Here is an 18261-nt window from a genome sequence, read left to right on the forward strand (position 1 = left end):
AAGTTTTCTTTGGGCATGGATCTGGCATCTAAGGTCTCCAGCAGTCAGAGGGGAGGGGGGTCTTCCCCCCCCCCAAAAAAAATCTGGCCACTGATCCCTTTAAACCATTTCTTAACTCTCTATAAATATAAATGTTTTGAAATGCTCTAAACCTACAAAAGACTCTAGCTTGTGCCAATGATATGTCAGATGGATAAGCTGTGCCCCCATTAATTTATTCCTGGCACTGCCTGGAGAGAAACAGTTAAGTTACCACTGTTTTGGGTTCTGAAAACCCTGGGTAACAGGAGAGGGGACCCCACAGCAGCCCCCCCCCCAAGCCCAAGGAGGGTGAAGAACCCTAAGAGGAACAGAGATGAGGCTAGGAGGCCTGGACTATGGCCTGGGGCGGCAGGGGAGCTGAAGTGAAGAGGGTGGGGGCTGAAGTGAGGGGGGGGGGCTGGTGGGATGCAGGGGCTGTATTGATGGTGAGTTCTGAGCAGATGGGGTGAGTGCTGAGAGGATGAACTGAGGATGGTGGGGGTCAATGGGGTAGAGAGGCTGAACTGAGGGGGGCTGAATTGAGGGTGATTGAGTGGGGACACAACTGATGAGGATCTGGAGGACAGGATTAATTACTGAGTGGAGCAGATGTGGAGGTGAGAGCTCCTGGAGCAGGGGCCAAAATGACCTTATCCAGTACCTGTGGGAGAACGGGAAACACTAATTGTCACATGTACACACCCTGAGGATGGGCAGAGGGAGTTCAAAACCCCAGAGACTGACCTAAAAAACACAATATAATCTTTGTAAAAAATCTCATGATTTTTGAGGCTAGTTTTATGATTTTGGGGCGTCCGACTCATGATATTTGATCTGACACTGGCAATATTGCCAGAGGCATGAAGACTCCTGGGGGCTGCTCCAACGCTCCGGCTGGAAGTCAATGGCCGGGCTCTCACTTGGCTTTCATGGGAGCTGGATCCAGCCCCTGCTGCCCATTCCTGCCTCCCCGCCCTGTACCCACTAAAGGTCGCCCTGCCCCCCCAGCACCCAGAGGCTTCCTGATTCCGTTTCTGTGGCGTGCGGGAGGAGGCGCCGGGGGGGGGGGGACGACTGGAGGGAGGAGAGAATTTCACGGGTTGCCTCCAGCACGGGGCAGACAAAGGGGCGGGGGTGAGGGGCGAGTCTCAGCCTGGCGCGGACAATCCAAGGAAGCTGCCAGGCACGGGACTGGGGACAATCGGGCCCGCGCGCCCCGGGTTCGCGCCCGGGTGCCGGAGCCGGGGGGCGGGGAGCAGGATGTAGGTGACGGAGGCTCCGCCCCGCTCGGGGCCGGGCTCCCCGGCGGAGGAGCCTGCGTTCGGCATTGTGACGCTGGCGGGGCTGGAACACCTGGGGCGGCGGCAGCTCAGCAGGCCCCGGCGCGGGCTGTGGGGGGCGCCCCGGCGAGGAGGGGCCGCGCGGGGAGCGGGGCGCGCAGAGCCCTCTGCATCCCCGGGCAAGGTGAGCGCCTCCGGGGAGGCCCGGCACGGGGGAACAGCGGCTTGCCGGTGCTGGGCCTGGCTGGAAGAGCAGGTTTCTCCTCTGGCAGCTGGGGCCGGGGCCGAGGCACCTAAGGGCCGGGCAGGGCAGGGCAGGGCAGGGCTGCGGGGTGGGCATGCCGGGCAGGTGCCACGTCTCCCTCGGGTGGGAGCCCTCGCTTGCTGGGGGACGTGGGGCGCTGATGCTCCGCAGGTGCGGGGGTTGTAGAGCCAGATGTGGCTGAGGCTGGATTGTGACTCCTAATGGGCTTTGCCTGTGCAAAATTTCCAGGTTACAAAATGGCACCTGCCCCCTCCATTCCCCCCGCCTCATGCCATTCGGGTACATCACTGGGTTCATATACAGTTTATCCATGTCTAGCTGGCTCCATGCCCTCCAGCCACTGGCCTGGTGGAAAATGGGCAGACATGGCAACAGGGGGAAATGTCCAGGTAAAACTATTAAAAATCCTTCTCTGCGTTGCCACCGACCCCACAGATTAAAAAGGAAAGACATTTAAAGATCAAACGAACTTTTTACTGTTTTTTTCCGTTTGTTCACTGTTTGCATTTTTCTGAGCTTGGATGAAAAAAATGAAAATGCAGTGGCTGTTTTTCCCTGGGTTGTTAGTGGGTTTCTCTTTTTTTTTTCTATTGTGCATATTACTCTGGGGTGCAGACCAGGTAGTGAAATAGCTACAGCCCAACAAAACTGGTTCCACTGGGATTTTAAAAAGCATGAAAATATTTCTAATGAACCGTTAGTATTGTAAAAAGCTTAGTTTTACAAATCATAGATTTGTCTGCTGTGTCCTTTAAATTAGCATGTGAACAGCATGCATATAGTACGTTGGTGTGGTTTTTTTAAAGCCCAAGATTTAGGTTTATTGTAAATTGATAGGGTCCCTTCAATGAGCATGTGGGCTGCATGCTATTGAACTCATTGATATACTGACACAATATACATTTACATAAATACCTGTAAGTGTATTTATATATGTAAATGAAATGTTTTCTGTTCTGAACTATCTCATTTAGTGCTAAAAGTCTCAGTCTCTCATTCTGATTCAGCAGAGATTATGGTTCTGTTTGGCTTCAATGGATTATGACCTGATTTATGTCTGTGAAACTGAAATCAGGATCTGGCCTTTAGTTTCCATAATATTTTTATCTCCTACGGTTCTCTGGATATATTGGAAAGGGGAAGGCTGAAACTTTAGTAGCTGAAATGCCTTGTTGATATGTCATCTTTGGTAGTCATGTGCAGCCCCTGTTGTTCTGTTTCCCCTTGTTTTCCTCTGTTGTCTTCTCCCATGTCTTGGTTTCTTGGTGGGTGTGTTAAAAGTGTGAAGCTGTATGTACATATATTATGGGCTGAAAAGGCCCAGGTACCAAGTTTTTTTTCCTCCAGGGCAGGCTTCTCTGAAATGAGCTTAGTTCCCCTGTTCTGCCTTCAGGGGCAGTCAGCTGTTGGTATCAGGTGAAAGCTACGTCTCCCACAGCTGTTTGGTCACTTTCTCACAACATCAGGCCAAGCAAACTGTTTGTTGGATTCTTGTATCCTTAACTCAGAACTTGTGTAATGCCAGCCTTTCCCCCAGTGTTTCCTATTGGTAGCATGGTGAGGGCTCTTGTATAGGCAAGGCACTGGCAACTCCACTGTTTTTTACCACTTTGTTGTCTAGACTATGGCCTTGTATACTGAATTTCCCTGTGTAGGCATTAATATGTGAATTTTAACAGATATAGTTACACCATCATAACCCATCGTGTGGACACTTGTATCCTAGTATGATTGCCTTTTTTCAATTTTAACTAATGGCATTGAGGAAAAGGTTTAAACTAAACCAAAGAAAGCCACTGTTAACTGTATTGGCATAGCAAGTACAAATTTTCCAGGTAGAGAAGCCATACGTGAAAGCAATATGATGGTTAAAATGCTGCCAATGCCGTGTCTACGTTAGAGCTGCACAAGTTTTCTATTACTGCACTATTGGGTGATGGCTTTTCATGAAACTTATATACTGCACTGGTGCTCAACATGGGGACTGCACCCTCCACTGGGGATGGTCTAGGGAGGTCATTTATGGCTAGATGGGAGGAAGACTGGGTCCAGAAACTATTTTGAAATAGGGTCATGTTATGGAAAAGAGTACAAACTATTGGTCTCGTGTAGACTCTGAACCCAATGTAGACTCCAGTCTGCTGAAGTCAATGGGAGTTTTGCTTGAGTAAAGACTGTGGGGTGAGGATCGATATTTTAAAGCTAACTATATTGCACTGCCATCTATCTATACATTACATGTGCTTCACAGTCCCCACCCTGAACTGTTCTGTTGAATTCCCAAGTAAACTTCCAAAAAAGTTTGAATAATAGCACATACTTTTTACCCTCTAACCTAGTGTTGAAAGCTGTTGTTTAAGTTGGCAGAAAAACTTATTAATCTGTCAGTCAGTCTTCAAAACAAAAAGTCAGGAAATGGCATCAAAGTGTCATTTATATTTTCTTAAATGCCTCGTCCTCCAACAACAGAGCAGTAAAGCAGCTGGTTATTCAAAATGTTTTGCCACTGTTTAATCTGTGTAGTATTTTCAAGGTTACACTGTGCAGAATTATGCAAAAGTATTATAAATAAGGAAAAACTGGAAGCCAAGAACATTGGAAACCTTCTTACTTTTTGTACACTGTCGAGTAATTGTGATTTCACAATTGTTTTGTGGCTGTTACTAGCTGTGGTAAAGTGAGTCTTTTATGCAATTAGTTACTGTAGATCTTGGGAATTATCCGTTACAGGTCATTATAAGAACATTCAAGTCACTCTTGCCCATACCTTCAGTAGAGATGACTCCTGCAGTGGAGTTAATTACAGTGGTGTTTAATTGAAAACTATAGTACAAAGGTTGACTCTCAAGCACAACCAGTCTGTGTTGGTCAGGGGTGTTGACTCCAAGGTGTAACAGGATAACTGTATATTGCTATTGCTGTGCAAGGTAAAATCATATGGTTAATCAAATCTCATGGATCAGAGTGCAAGCTGACCAGCTGAAGGGGTTCTGAGAGGAGTATTCCCCCCCCCCCCCCGCCGCCCCATTTACAGCAATAGCATTATGCATCTTTCTTCATGGACGAGTGGGGGTAGGGATTTAATTTCGATATGTTGAGTAGTAAGCACTGCTGGAAATAGGATATCTGATCAGTTGAGCCTTGATCTGATCTATTCTAGCAACATCTATCTTTTTTTTTTTTTTTTTTGACATACCAGATAATGGAAGAGACTTGCCAATTCAGTTTGTGTATCAGCTCACTTTCTAATAGACGATGTTCTAGAAAAGTAAAAACTTCATTATATAAAATATTATTCTAGTATGGTTAAAGCTGAGATATGTTTGCCAAAACTATTTTGATGGTCTAAACAAAGGCAGGTGCTCTGCACAAAGAAAATCCCACAATAATATTTGATTAATTTCTAATTTATTCTAGTTGGCATAGATTTTGTGTTGTTTAATTTTAGAGTGCTAAAATGTATTACTAAAGAATGTTACATAGCCATTTCAGAGAAATTAAAGAGGTTCTTAAATATACTTAATTGAAGGACTGAGCTTTGTTCCCAGTTCTGCCATAGACGTGCAGAATGAAGTTGGACAAGCCACAGAATTTTTTGTTCTCAGTATACCTACCCATCTCTAAAATGGCTACTTACCTACCTCCATCCCAGGGTCATGTTAGGCTTTCATGTATATTTTAGAAGTGTTTTGAGCTCTTCAGATGAAAGGTGCTGTAAAAGGGCAAAGGGATATTATGAACTGGGTTTTTGTGCAGGGACTATTTCACTTGCAGTGATGGCAATGTTAATATCATTTTAGACAGAAATATCAATTTAATGTGTTGTATTAACCTATTTGTATGGTGTACATTATGTTCTGTGAAAGTTAATTATTACCTAGAAAGGACAATTGTTTAAACATGATTCTGTTGCCAATGGAATATGCCTGCACTTACGTTTGAAATACTTTGTTACACTAGAGAGTGTGGTGCCTACATTAACACCCTTATCAGCGTTACTGAGATAAACCACTGTTTTCAGGGGTGTGTAATTCTGCTGTAAAAATGTTCCATGCCTTGGAACATGGAATTTTAGGTTTGGGGGGAAAAAAAGACAATACTTTAAAATGTTTAAATTGAAACTTGTGAGTAAAAAAAAGACTTAAGAATTCTGAAGCACTCTTTTTCAATCTTATAATTGTTATTGTAACACAATTTATCAGGCATGCAGCACATGGTAAAGCATAATCAGATTTGGCATTTGTGGGGAGAACACTGGAGTACCCGAGAGATTGCATCAGTACAACCTTGGTTACAATCATTTGTATTTAAAGAAGAATTCTGACACTTGAAGTGGACCTTGCAGTTGTGCAGGGACCAAAAATGTCTGTATGAAAACTGAAAAATAGAGATCACTTTGACTTCTTCTTCCAGACGTAATGTAGTAGTAATATGCAGTTGGGCTGACATTTACCACAGAGAAACACATAGCGTTAAGTGTGAATTAAAATTTATTGGGATAGGAAGGGGGAGGGTGGCACCAAGCAGTAGCAATGGTAGATGGTATATCCTAAAGGATAGAGGGTCCACAGAGGAAATAGGCTCCTGGTTACTACATTCATAAGTGCTTGTTTACACAAGGAAATTGATTAGAATAAGCTGTTCTTCAGTAAGTATTCTGGACTAGTTCCCTGTGTGCGCGCACTATCCTGGATTAAAAGGCACATCATTCCTCAGTAAATAGTGCACTTTCAATTATTCAAACAGGAATTAATTCAAAGAAGTTCTATGGCCTGTGTAATGCAGGAAGTCAGATTAGGAATCACAGGGATTCCTTCTAGCTTTATGAGCTATACATCTATGAATTCTGGAATGAGGTGACTTTTATAGCTTATTCGACAATAGCAATTACAATCAATTTCCCTGTGTATACAAGCCTTTACTGAGGATTTAAAACTTAATGAAAGAGGGACTGATGCTTTTAGTAAAACAAAAGATAGTCCTCAAGCACTTACATTGTTAATGTTGTAAGTCATGTTAGTGAATACTAAACCCAATAGTAAGAATATGCAGATCAGGCTTGTAGACAGTGCCATAAAATGCCAGTGAGTAAACTAAAATGATCCTTATTTCTTCAAATTCCCTAGAGTCCAAGTTTTGAATTACATGTTCTCACCAATCTAATGTATGTTTGGTCATTTGCACTTATCACTGTGATATTTGTCCTTCCCACAACTCAAGTATCCCAGGAAAAGAAGACAGGAGCACAGTATTAGAGCTTCTCTAAAATTGCTTAGTCACAAAATGGATGAGATCAGCCTTTTACTACTTCAGAGACAAAAGGGGAAAACTTTAATAACAAAACTAGATGTGACAGATAATCAATTCAAAGTTGTAGAAAATCAACCAGAAAAATTTGGGAGGGTGGGGTGGAGGGGAATTTGAGATATATGAAATTTTGCCACTTGTGCATCAAAAGCCTGAGGTGGGGGGGAACTAGAAATGGTGGGAAATTTATATGCAAAATAATAAATATATATCCCAATAATACCTAGCGTGGAAGAGGGAAGTGGTCCCAGTGGGCTTCCTGGGGAGGTTCTTGTCCCCAGTACTGGGTATGGATGGGGAGAAAATTCCCATAATGTATAGAGCAGTTCTACAGAATCTCCATGAGACCCCTCTATTCGGAGATTGTGGTATTTCTAAGACATAACAGAATAAGATGTATTTGTAAAAACAGCCAGGGGAGAAAAAGGGGTTCTGTTTTGGAGAGGAGAGACTGTTCTTTCCAGATCCTAGCTCCTGAGCTCATTTCCCTCCTGTAGCTTTTCTTGTAATGAAGCAACATTTTTTTTTTTTTTAAGGAAGCAGTTGTACTCTCGTTTCCTGCAAAGCTGAGGGTAAACTGTAAGAATATGGAGTTTAGTTACGCGTCTCTGTTTTATGATTAAGCATAGACCGAAGGTGGTCATAAGAGAAAGAAAAGGAGCCAATTTCAGCAGTTAGGCACTAATCCTTTATACGCTTGCACGCTTAAAGATAAGCACATGGATGAGTTGTCTCATTAACTTGAACTTTTTGCTTGCTTAAAGCTGAGCATGGGTGTGTATGCAAGGTCAGGGCCTTAGGTACTACTATGATAGGTACTGTAGGAAAGCCCAAGAGAGAACACTGAAATGCTCGTTTGCATATACATATAACAGCTAAGCATTCTAGATCAGTCCTAGCTGATTTTTTTTATAATGGTGTTATTCGTATATTGTTTATGAGGAATAATTTCTCTTGTATAGAATCTTTCCTTAAATTAAATTCTGTATGAAGTATATATGGAAAATGTTGTGCTGCCTTGAACATTTGGTAAACCTTTTAAGACGACATTATTCCATTTTTTTTTTATAGCAGTAACAACGCTATCTGCTGTTGTGGCTATTCTTTAGATGTTATTGCCTGCAAAATATAGTCTCTCCCTTAGTAGTCTCCCTCTGAGAGATGATATAATACAGTATCCCTCATGAAAGTTAAAGTTGGCAGGCTAAACAATTCAAGACTATCCTGACATGTCGGATATCCAAAGTAAATTGAATGGGTTATTTATTTATTGTTTTCCTTTCCCAATAATGAACAAAATGTGTAATGCTAAAGGGAAAAATACTTTGCATGACAATAGAAGTCTTACAGCAATGTTTTTATATAGGGTGTAAAAGTATTGTTTAAGATCCCAAATCATTAGGAGGTGTGGAGATTTAAAAATTTAGTTTTCAGTCCTCCAAGATGATCCACACTGGCTTCAGTGGGCTCTGCATGGGCTTATGGTTCTTCCCACAGGGATCAGATTGCAGGATTGGGACGTTGTATTTTGAAACAGTCATTCATTCTGTACGTACAGTGCAAGTTGAGCTCATGGTTCTGTTTTTCCTCTTACAGTGGTGGATTTACATCACTAATACAAGCCAAACAGGCAGCTCTGTGTTCCTTACACTGCTTGGGGAAAATAACAAAATATAACCAACAAGACATGTCAGTTATCCCCTGACCATGCAAGTTCATGGGCAGACTTGACGGGAATGCACTCTGTCCTTTCTACATCCCCACCACCCCCACTTGCAGTGAGGATCCTCTTGACTGCAGAAGCCATGGTTACTTGATTTTTATGGAAACATGCTTTCAGGGAATTGTGGAGGGGAATGCCAGGGGCACAGAGCTGGTGCAGAGGCACAGGACCTCCACGTAGACAGCCCTGGTTTCCCAATGGAACAATCAGGGACAAATCTCCATGAGAGGAACCTTCAGAGATTTCCTCCCCTTTAGCTCTTCCTGCAGGAGAGGAGTCCATAATTCTTATGTTTCTTAAAAATAGAACTTGCTTAAAGCTAGCATTTTATTACTCGTACTACAGTGCTTCTTGTTTTGTTACAAAATACTGTACTTGCAAGATTCTCACTGTTTCTACTTAGAACAGGTACAATTAATTTCCCTTTGCTGTGCAGCTGGCTAAAAATTTGACTAGATAATTGTTTATTTAAAATGCAGATAAGGAAGGACTAAAGTGATATGATAATTGGTTTAAAGTGCTAATGAGGAAGGAGTTTAGTGGGAGTGGAAGATCCTTAGTGCTTGCAGGGTCGTATCAGATCAGGAACCATGAGTGTATGATAAACCAAGAGGCTGGTGCCAGAAGTCAGGTATTACCAGGCGTGTGAATTCATCTTCTGTTTTCACACAATACCTTAAGATAAAGGTAGGGTTTGCTGGATTGTTCTCCACGTTTCATGCTGTCCACATATGTTGTTTCTAGAGACTTCCCAAGAGAATATGTCATTTGATCTATTAATCTTAGTTCTTTTTATATCACTGTAATGTGTCCCCTTTGAATAACTAAATGTATGTGCAAGTTGACATCCATAGTGGCTTCATAGGATTTTCTTCCCATTACCATTTCCTGATTCTAGGAATGTCTGCCTGTGTGGATTGTGTATTTTAAAACACTTCGATTGCAGATGGGCCTTGCAGTGAATTGTAAAAGTATAGTGAGACTTTCTTAATCAGATTCCCTCTAGTAATTCATTATGCAGATGAGCCCTTCAACCAAGAACTCTTTATCTCCAGCTCCCATGCACTCTTGGTTTTGTTAGCTGCATTGTACCAAAGGAGGATAACTGACTTGGTGGGTCGTGGATGAAGACGTAGCCTCTGCTGTAGCTGGGTCCTGAACTCTTGCTCGCTTTGAAGACCATGACCAAGGTCTTTAATTGGCATTAGAAGTGAAATGGGACCAAGTGAAGGGTGTATAATGCAGGAGTGATGGGTTCGTGGTGGTTCATTCCTCCATGAAGTTGGGCTGCCCTGTTCTGCAGAAGCTGGAGCCTCTTTGCTACTTCCACTGGGTAGTACAAATGCAGTGAATTGTGACCTCTCCAGGAGATGATTAATTCATGGATCATTTTTCCCAGTTCCTTAGAATCATAGAATATCAGGGTTGGAAGGGACCTCAAGAGGTCATCTAGTCCAGCCCCCTGCTCAAAGCAGGACCGATCCCCAATTAAATCATCCCAGCCAGGGCTTTGTTAAGCCTGACCTGAAAAGGAGGAGGGAATTCTGATGATCTGAAAGGAACAAAATAACTCCATTCACAAGGATCCATCTTTCACTCCGAAACTTTATTTATTTGTTTTTAAACCCTGCAGCACGTGTTTCCGATCAGTTTTATTCTGAACTCCTTCCTGGGGACCCACTGCCCTAAGGGCCAAACACAGCCCCACCCTCCTCAGTTGTGGAGGCCTCCTGTGTTGCAGCACTGCGGGTGCTGGTGAATGCTGGAAGCAGAAGATCTACTTGTGCGGGATAGGTGGGCTGGTGAGGTACACCTTTGCTTGGATCCTCCTGTACAACCCCTGCAGAACCGGGCTGTGTAAAGGCCCCCCTGTAGGTTACTTGCAGCCATTGATTGGAATAATTTCTGCAGAATAGCTCCATACCTACAACACAAATGGGGATAGGAATTAGAATGGGGGGTGGACGTTTCATTTTTTCCTAGGTACATATCCACTTTACTTAGCCAGATGCTGGGGTCTGGATTTTCCCCTTACTGCACACAAATAACTTCTTAAATATGCACTTTGCTTAATTTGTAAAGCAGAATTATGTCCTGCTTGATGTCACAATGCAGGATTGTTGGATGTCAACAATCAGTTGACATCAGTTGATGTCAACAATGCAGGATAGTTGGATGATGCAGAGAAGCCAGCAATATTTTTTTTCTTATTAATGATGTTCAGATATTAACATACTTTTCTGAAAGTTGAGATGAACTTGATTTATTTGGTGTAGCATAATATAATTAATGAGGCTAGAAAAGAAGTGTGTCTAGGGATTGTAGTGTAAATAGTTCTCTGAAAACATCCACTCAATGTGCAGCAGAAGTCAAAAAAGCGAACAGAATGTTGGGAATCATTAAGAAAGGGATAGATAATAAGACAGAAAAATATCATATTGGCTCTATATAAATCCGTGGTATACTCACATATTGAACACTGTGTGCAGATGTGGACTCCCCATCTCATAAAAGATATATTGGAAAAGTTTCAGAACAGGGCAACAAAATTATTAGGGGTATGGACAGCTTCTTTATGAGGTGAGATTAATAAAATTGGGACTTTTCAGTTTGGACAAGAGATGATTAAGGGGGGATATGATAGAGGTCTATAAAATCATGACTGGTGTGAAGAAAGTAAGTAAGGAAGTGTTATTTACTCCTCATAATACAAGAACTAGGGGGTACCAAATGAAATTAATAGGCAGCAGGTTTAAAACAAACAAAAGGAAGTATTTCTTCACACAACGCACAGTCAACCTGTGGAACTCTTTGCCTGAGGATGTTGTGAAGGCCAAGACTATAACAGGGTTCAAAAAAGAACTAGATAAATTCATGGAGGATAGGTCCATCAGTGGCTGTTAGCCAGGATGGGCAGGAATGGCGTCCCTAGCCTCTGTTTGCCAGAAGCTGAGAATGAGTGACAGGGGATGGATCACTCGATGATTACCTGTTCTATTAATTCCCTCTGAAGCACCTGGTATTGGCCACTGTTGGAAGACAGGGTACTGGGCTAGATGGAACATTGTTCTGACTCAGTATGGCCATTTCTATGTTCTTATGTTATGTCTCAATATAATTGTAAATGGGGAATCATCATTGAATGGGTTCGCTTCTTGTGCGTCCTGCAGGAATCTGTTCTGGTCCTATCTATGCTATCTAACATTTTTATCAATGACCTGGAAGAAAACAAAGCCACCCCTGCAAAGTTTGCAGATGACTCAAAATTGGGTAAGTGGTAAATAATGAAGAGGACAGGTCCCTGATGCAAAGCAATCTGAGTTGGTTGGTAAACTGGATGGAATCAAACAATGTGTTTCAGTATGGCCAAATGAAAAGTCAGAGATCTAGAACAAACAATCCAGACCATCCTTACAGGATGGGGAACTCTCTCCAGGGAAGCAGTGACTTGGAAAAAGACTTCGCTGATTATCCACCATAACCCCCAAGTCTGAGCTCCCAGCACGGTGGTGTGGCTAAAAGGGCTAATGCGCCCTCTTGGACACTCAAATTGATACTCGTGGGGTTTCATCAACAGGGTTGGAACCTTTTGATCCACCACACAGACCTCTGCCACTTGAGCTAACACAATAACTGATAGCAGTAGTAGGTTGCCATCCTTTATTTGGATGAGCATTCAAGGGGGATGAGAGACACTTTGCAAGTGGGTTTCACAGATATTTGCTGATAGCAGAAGTATGGTGCGACTCCAGAAACTTGGGCTCCATTTCAACCTTTGGAGGAGTTTGTGTTCTAGTGGGCACCAACTCTTTTTGCCCAGTCCCCACCAACCTGTCCTTGTCCCAGTCCTGTCTCTTTCTCACCCTTGGCTCTTTGTCCCCGTCCCAATAGCCACTCCTCAAGCTACTGATTCCAGTCTCCTTGACCAGCAAGTCCTAGTCTTCCCCACCGGGCTTGCTGTCAGAGCCTCAATCTCCCCACAACCAGGCCCAGTCTCTTTGACCAGCCAGTTCTGTTTTCCTCCTCCCAGCTCCTTGTCTAATCTCTCTCTCTCTCCCTCCCCACTAGCTCCAAGTCTTAGTCTCCTTTCCTGGGCTCCTCATCCAATCTGTCTGCCCTCACCGACTCCTTGTCTCAGTCTCTTCACCCAGCCAGTCCCAGTCTCCCCCTTTCCTCCAGCTCCTTGTCCAATCTGTGTCTCCCTCCCCCACTGCCCCGCTAGTCAACTGGTTCCCATTCCCAGGCTTTCAGCCCTTCCCAGGCAGTTTCTCTCTCTTCCCTTCCCCTTCGGTTCCCAGTTTCGCAAAACTCCTGTTGTCAGCCTACTCCTTGACCTCAGAACCAGTTTTTGTCCCCTCTATATTTGGATCAAATGGCTTTTTCTTCAACACTGCCTGGTTCCTAGCAAGGGGGTCACTGAGAGCACAGAGGAGATAGACTCTCTACTCTTGCTTCTGGTGCCTAATCCCAACCCAACCCAACCCAGAGCAGTCATTACAGAGGAAGTCTGGCTTCACTCTTGTATAACTGAGCTGGAGGGAGCATGCTCAGTCACTCTATGGGGATCGTGTGTGCATAGTCTAGTTACACATAGGAGTTATGAGAGGCTTGACAATGCTCAGTGGGGATGGAATCTCAGATTTTAGCTGCTAAATCCAAGTAGACTCTATTCAGCATGTGCCTGTTTTTTCAAAGGCTCATAACTTGGCCAAATTTGGGCAGATTTTAACAGGGATGGCAAAAGGCACATGACCCACACATGCCACCTCCTGCAATATTTCAAATCCCTGCTCTAAAATATAGAGGTGCTAGAGTATTTAAAAAAAAATCACCAGAATTCTTTAACGTGGGTAAAACAGTGTGTTTTTCACTACCCACTTTCTGGGAAACTGAACTAGCTGAACTGTTTTGACTGAAATTTTTCAGAAATGTTCAGCCTGAGGCAGACCCTGGTACGTAAAACTTCAGCCTGAATGGTAAAAGCTTGGCAAATTACAGGCCCACTGAAAACAGTGTCTTTTAATGGGAAGAGTCAGGTATTCAGATGAATAGGTTGTGCTACTAGCATGGTCTATAACATATACATAGGACGGATTACAAGGATTTTAGAGGACAAGATTAGAATTCCAAAATGACCTGGACAAATTAAAGAATTTGGTCTGAAATCAACAAGATGAAATTCAATAAAGACTCATGCAAAGTAATTCAGATAGGAAGGAAAAATCAAATGTACAACTACAAAATTAGGTGGTCGTACTGGACTAGGTGATAGTGCTGCTGAAAAGGATCCGGGTATTACAGTGGATTGACAACAATGTGATGCCGTTGCAAAAAAGACTAATGTCATTCTGATGTGTATTAACAGGAGCGTGGTATATAAGGCACAAGAGTTAATTGTTCCACTTTACTCAGCACTGTGAGGCCTCAGATGGAGTACGGGGTCCAATTCTGGCACCATGATTTAGGAAAGATGTGGAGAAATTGGAAAGAGTCCAAAGAGAAAAGGGACAAAAAATGCTAAAAAGCTTTAAAAAAAAAATAACCCTGAACTACGAGGAAAGGATTAAAAAAACTGAGCATCTCTAGTCTTGAGAAAAGAAGACTGGGCAGAACCTGATAAGTCTGGAAATGTGTTAAGTAGGATGTAAAAAGTTAACCGGTAAGCATTAGTCTTACCAGTTAACCTGCCTTAACCATCACCACCGGGCCCGCCGGCCGGTCAGAGCAGCCCGAGTGGCCCTGCGCTGGCCAGAGCAGCCCCAGCCCCAGCCGTGCTGGCCAGCGGGCTCAGCCCCAGCCACTTAATCGGTTAACCGTTTAAACAGCATACTGTATTTTTAATCATTTAAATAGATAACTTTTTAAACGGTATTTACATCCCTAGTGTTAAGCGCTATTATAAAGAGGGTAATGATCGATTGTTCTGCATGGCCATTGAAGGAAGGACAAGAAGTAATGGGTTGACTCTGCATCAATGGAAATTTAGGTTAGATATTAGGAAAAACTTTCTAACTATAGGGGTAGCTAAGCTCTGGAATAGGCTTCCAAGGGAGGTTGTGGAATCCCCATCACTGGAGGTTTTTAAGAACAAGTTAGACAAGCACCTGTCACGGATGGTCTAGGTTTTCTTGGTCCTGCCTCCAGTGCAGGAGTCTGGACTTGGTGACTTCTCAAGGTTCCTTTCATTTTACATTTTTATCATTCTATGTGATCCCCATTGATTTGAATGAGAGTTCCATGTGTGTATGAGTGCAGCATTTGGTCAGTAACTTGTGAAATATTTTGGGATAATATGGAAAGAGGGGTGCTGTGCTAAACATAATACTTAACATGTATATATGGCTGGATATCTACTTTAAGATCTTATTTCAGTTTTATTTTAAATTCAATTTAAGTGGTCATATTTATTTTTTTTAGTTCTAAGTGTCTGAAGAAAATAAAGAAACATGGATAGCCATAAATAGTAAGTAATTTTATATTTTTAACCTGTCTCACTAATAAAATTAGAAGACACATGCTGAAGTGTTGCTGTCAATAATTACCATGCTTTTTATATGTTGTCATTCAATCTTTGACATAAAATCCCCAGTAAGGACAGATTGGGGGAAAAAAACTGACTGTCAGGTGATCAAGGAATGGAAAAACAAATGAGTGGACTAGATGAAAAACAAATATGTTAGTTATTAATCTTCTGTTTTATAAACAGAGTTGGATTTATCCACATCATTTAACTTTATAACTAAAGTAGATACTTCTTTAGTTATAATTTTTGTTAGGTTTTGTTAAATGATTGTAAAATTTAAACATATGTTCATGATTATTCACTGTATAATAACCCAGGTTGACAATTTACAGTACTGAATAAAGTTGTTCGCAAAAACTGTGTCTTGTAGTACAGAGGCTTTTTCTGTTCAGCTATCCTATCTTCAGAATATACGGGCAACACCTAATTCCTCATAAGGTACACTTTAAAAATTATGTTCAAATCTCATGTATAAACGGGAGTAATTTTTTTTTCTCAAAGTTCAATTTAAAAATGTAGTTTTTCCATTGTATTTAAGAAATTGATAAAGGGTTATATTCCCCTGATTTCTTCAAAATTTGGCTATTATCTAAGAATTCTCTAAAACCATAACTCTTATTAAATCAATTTTCCTTTTTGTTATATGACATTTGTAGCCCAACTGTGCACCCATTGAATTCCCTTTGACCTCAAAGGAAGTAGGAATGTAAGCTGAAACACTGGGGTCTTGATCCTATGTTGTGATCTGCTCAGGTACTGCCTCACTGATTTTAGTGAGGCACAATGGTCTGCCTGTTCTGACCACAGTGCTGGTCTGAGACTTGAGGTATCGCAAAACATGAATTATAAACTTTCATTTCCCATTTAGTCCTTTTAATAAAATATATGTTTTGAAAATGTTTGTTTTTATGAATGTGTGGGTGTGTTTTATTTAATTTTACATTTTTCCTTGAAGTGATTTTGAAATCATTTCTATTTTGAATAATTTTAAGGGACATTGTCATTTTTGTTACAAATAAAACCTGACTTACTTTGAGAATTAAGACCCTGGTTCTCCAAAGAGATCTGTTTGGCAAATTCTTATCTTCATGTAGATCTGCATGATGGGGATTTTTTGGATCCTCAGTTTAAAAATACTTTAATTGATATTTGCTGCATCATAAAATATACTACACCTTTTGCCTGACTTAATGTGCTATCCCTTGTCAATACGTATGCAATTAGTTTACAAAGAGTTGCACATGAAATTGGATTTGGCATGTTTTTGCATATATTGGGTAATTTGTGTTGCAGCAAAAAAGTAATTGATAACCTTATTTTTACTTTGGGATCTGCAATCAAATCGTACAAGTCAGTGTTTAGGTTGAATAAGATGTTTGAATTTCTCGATTGTAAATATTTTTGTGACAGACAAAAAAAGTGCTCTGTGTTGTATACGTTTTAAAAATGATTAAATCAAATAATATAGTGATGTCATACAATTAAATTTCCTAGTGAATATAAACCCTATGTAACTATGAATCGTGTAGGGGCATAACTGAGCCTACATATTTTATTTTTTTTCACAAGGATTCAATCTCTTTAAATTCTTCTAGAATAACAATTTGACATCATTTTAATATTAGCAAACTCATTGCTTTAAAACATTTGCAAAATTAATGCAGTTTTTCAGTTATTTATGGATTAGGGATTCCATTTTCACAGAAGTTAATAATTAACTGTTCATCAGACATATCAGTGTTATATTGAGATGCTAAATTTTCTGTGCTTCCTATTGGTTAAAGGAATTGTAGGAGGATGCAATTGCTCTTTCAGCTACAACTTCAGTAAGTTTACAAAAGAGATGCAGAATCATCCCCCGAAGGAAAATAATCTGGGAAAAGTGTACATGTTGCACACAATCAAGCATCATCCATTTTTCCTGCTTCTAGACTTTGTACTGTATAGAATTGGAGTGTCAGACTTTGTTTTGTTCTTGGCAGATTGAGCAGGATGGGGTGCTATTACTTGTTCTTCTACAGATTGCCCCATCCCTCTCTGCAACTCACTCTGTTTAGATACAAGATTGACCTACAGGGTGAAATCCTGGACCTATTGAAGACAATGGCAGTTTTCTACTGCAGCCCTTGAGTGGGGCCAGGATTTCACCTTAAATATCTCCCGATATATGAATCAAAAAACCATTACAGAACAAGTAAATAAAAACACAAACTGAGACATTATCATACAGTAAATCCTCACTTAAAGTTGTCCCGGTTAACATTGTTTTGTTATTAGGTTGCTGATCTATTAGAGAACATACTTGTTTAAAGTCGCGCAAAGGTCCTTTATAAAGTTGTTTGGCTTGCTCCGCCTGCCCGGTGCTCCTGCCGGGGAGTGGGGTCGGGGCTCAGGGTTTGTCCTGTTCTGCCCACCTGGTGCTCCTGCCGGGGAGCAGGCAAGCCCCCGATCCCGCTCCCCAGCAGGAGCACTGGGTGGGTGGAAAGGGGGCAAGCCCCCACACCTTGACCCCGGTAAACCCCTCTCAACCAAGCTTCACAATCATCATTGGTGAGTACCGTATTACATTGTTTGTTTAAAATTATTTAAAACTTACATTGTATATGTATATGTCTTTTGTCTGGTGAAAAAAATTTCCCTGAAACCTAAACCCCCGCTATTTACATTAATTGTTATGGGGAAATTGGATTCACTTAACATCGTTTCACTTAAAGTTGCATTTTTCGGGAACATAACTACAGTGTTAATTGGGGAGTTACTGTATCTGCGATAAATCACTCTATAATATTGGAAGATTCTTCACTACTAAATGTTGATGATTGGCAACACTACCAATTTACCGCATTCAAATTGGAAGTGGTTTAAATGCTTCCAGAATAAGACTGGAAATATTCATGATTATATTGTCATGCTAATATTTCTTTCAGCTAAAAGGGATTAGAGAATTTGCTGCATATTTGGTAGTGATGAGCATTAATGGTAACTTCAGGTAGGATTTGAACATTGCAAAGTGCAGGAATGTTCAAGTCCTAGGGTTTTTATTCAAACCCACCTTTATTTCATAACCACAAGTATTTGTTCATAATTAGTAGTTTTATATAGTTTCACAGATAAAGAACATATATATCGTTTTTCCTCTTGA

The 18261-nt window shown here is 41.5% G+C and overlaps 2 protein-coding genes across 5 annotated transcripts in view; both read left to right on the top strand.

Moving 5' to 3' along the window:
* Positions 1-1182: 1182 nt before the first annotated feature.
* The window catches only part of ICA1 (islet cell autoantigen 1), an 86873-nt gene continuing 69794 nt past the window's right edge, over positions 1183-18261 (top strand). For 2 of the 4 annotated variants that reach the window (XM_073333852.1, XM_073333853.1), the window contains exons 1-3: positions 1183-1485; positions 15014-15059; positions 15490-15557. Coding sequence is in view for 2 of the 4 variants with exons in the window: in XM_073333849.1 (XP_073189950.1) it covers positions 15043-15059 (17 nt within the window). In the remaining 2 variants the exon portion in view is untranslated. The remainder of the gene's footprint in view (positions 1486-15013; positions 15060-15489; positions 15558-18261) is intronic. The other 2 variants (XM_073333849.1, XM_073333851.1) reach the window with 1 other exon arrangement.
* On the top strand, positions 5050-14998 carry LOC140907586 (uncharacterized). The gene is made up of 2 exons (XM_073333854.1): positions 5050-10398; positions 11767-14998. Exon 2 carries the CDS (start codon positions 12334-12336, stop codon positions 13240-13242), a length of 909 nt encoding a protein of 302 aa, XP_073189955.1. The 5' UTR covers positions 5050-10398; positions 11767-12333; the 3' UTR covers positions 13243-14998.

This window comes from Lepidochelys kempii, chromosome 2, assembly GCF_965140265.1.
Source record: "Lepidochelys kempii isolate rLepKem1 chromosome 2, rLepKem1.hap2, whole genome shotgun sequence".
Taxonomy (NCBI): Eukaryota; Metazoa; Chordata; order Testudines; family Cheloniidae; genus Lepidochelys; species Lepidochelys kempii.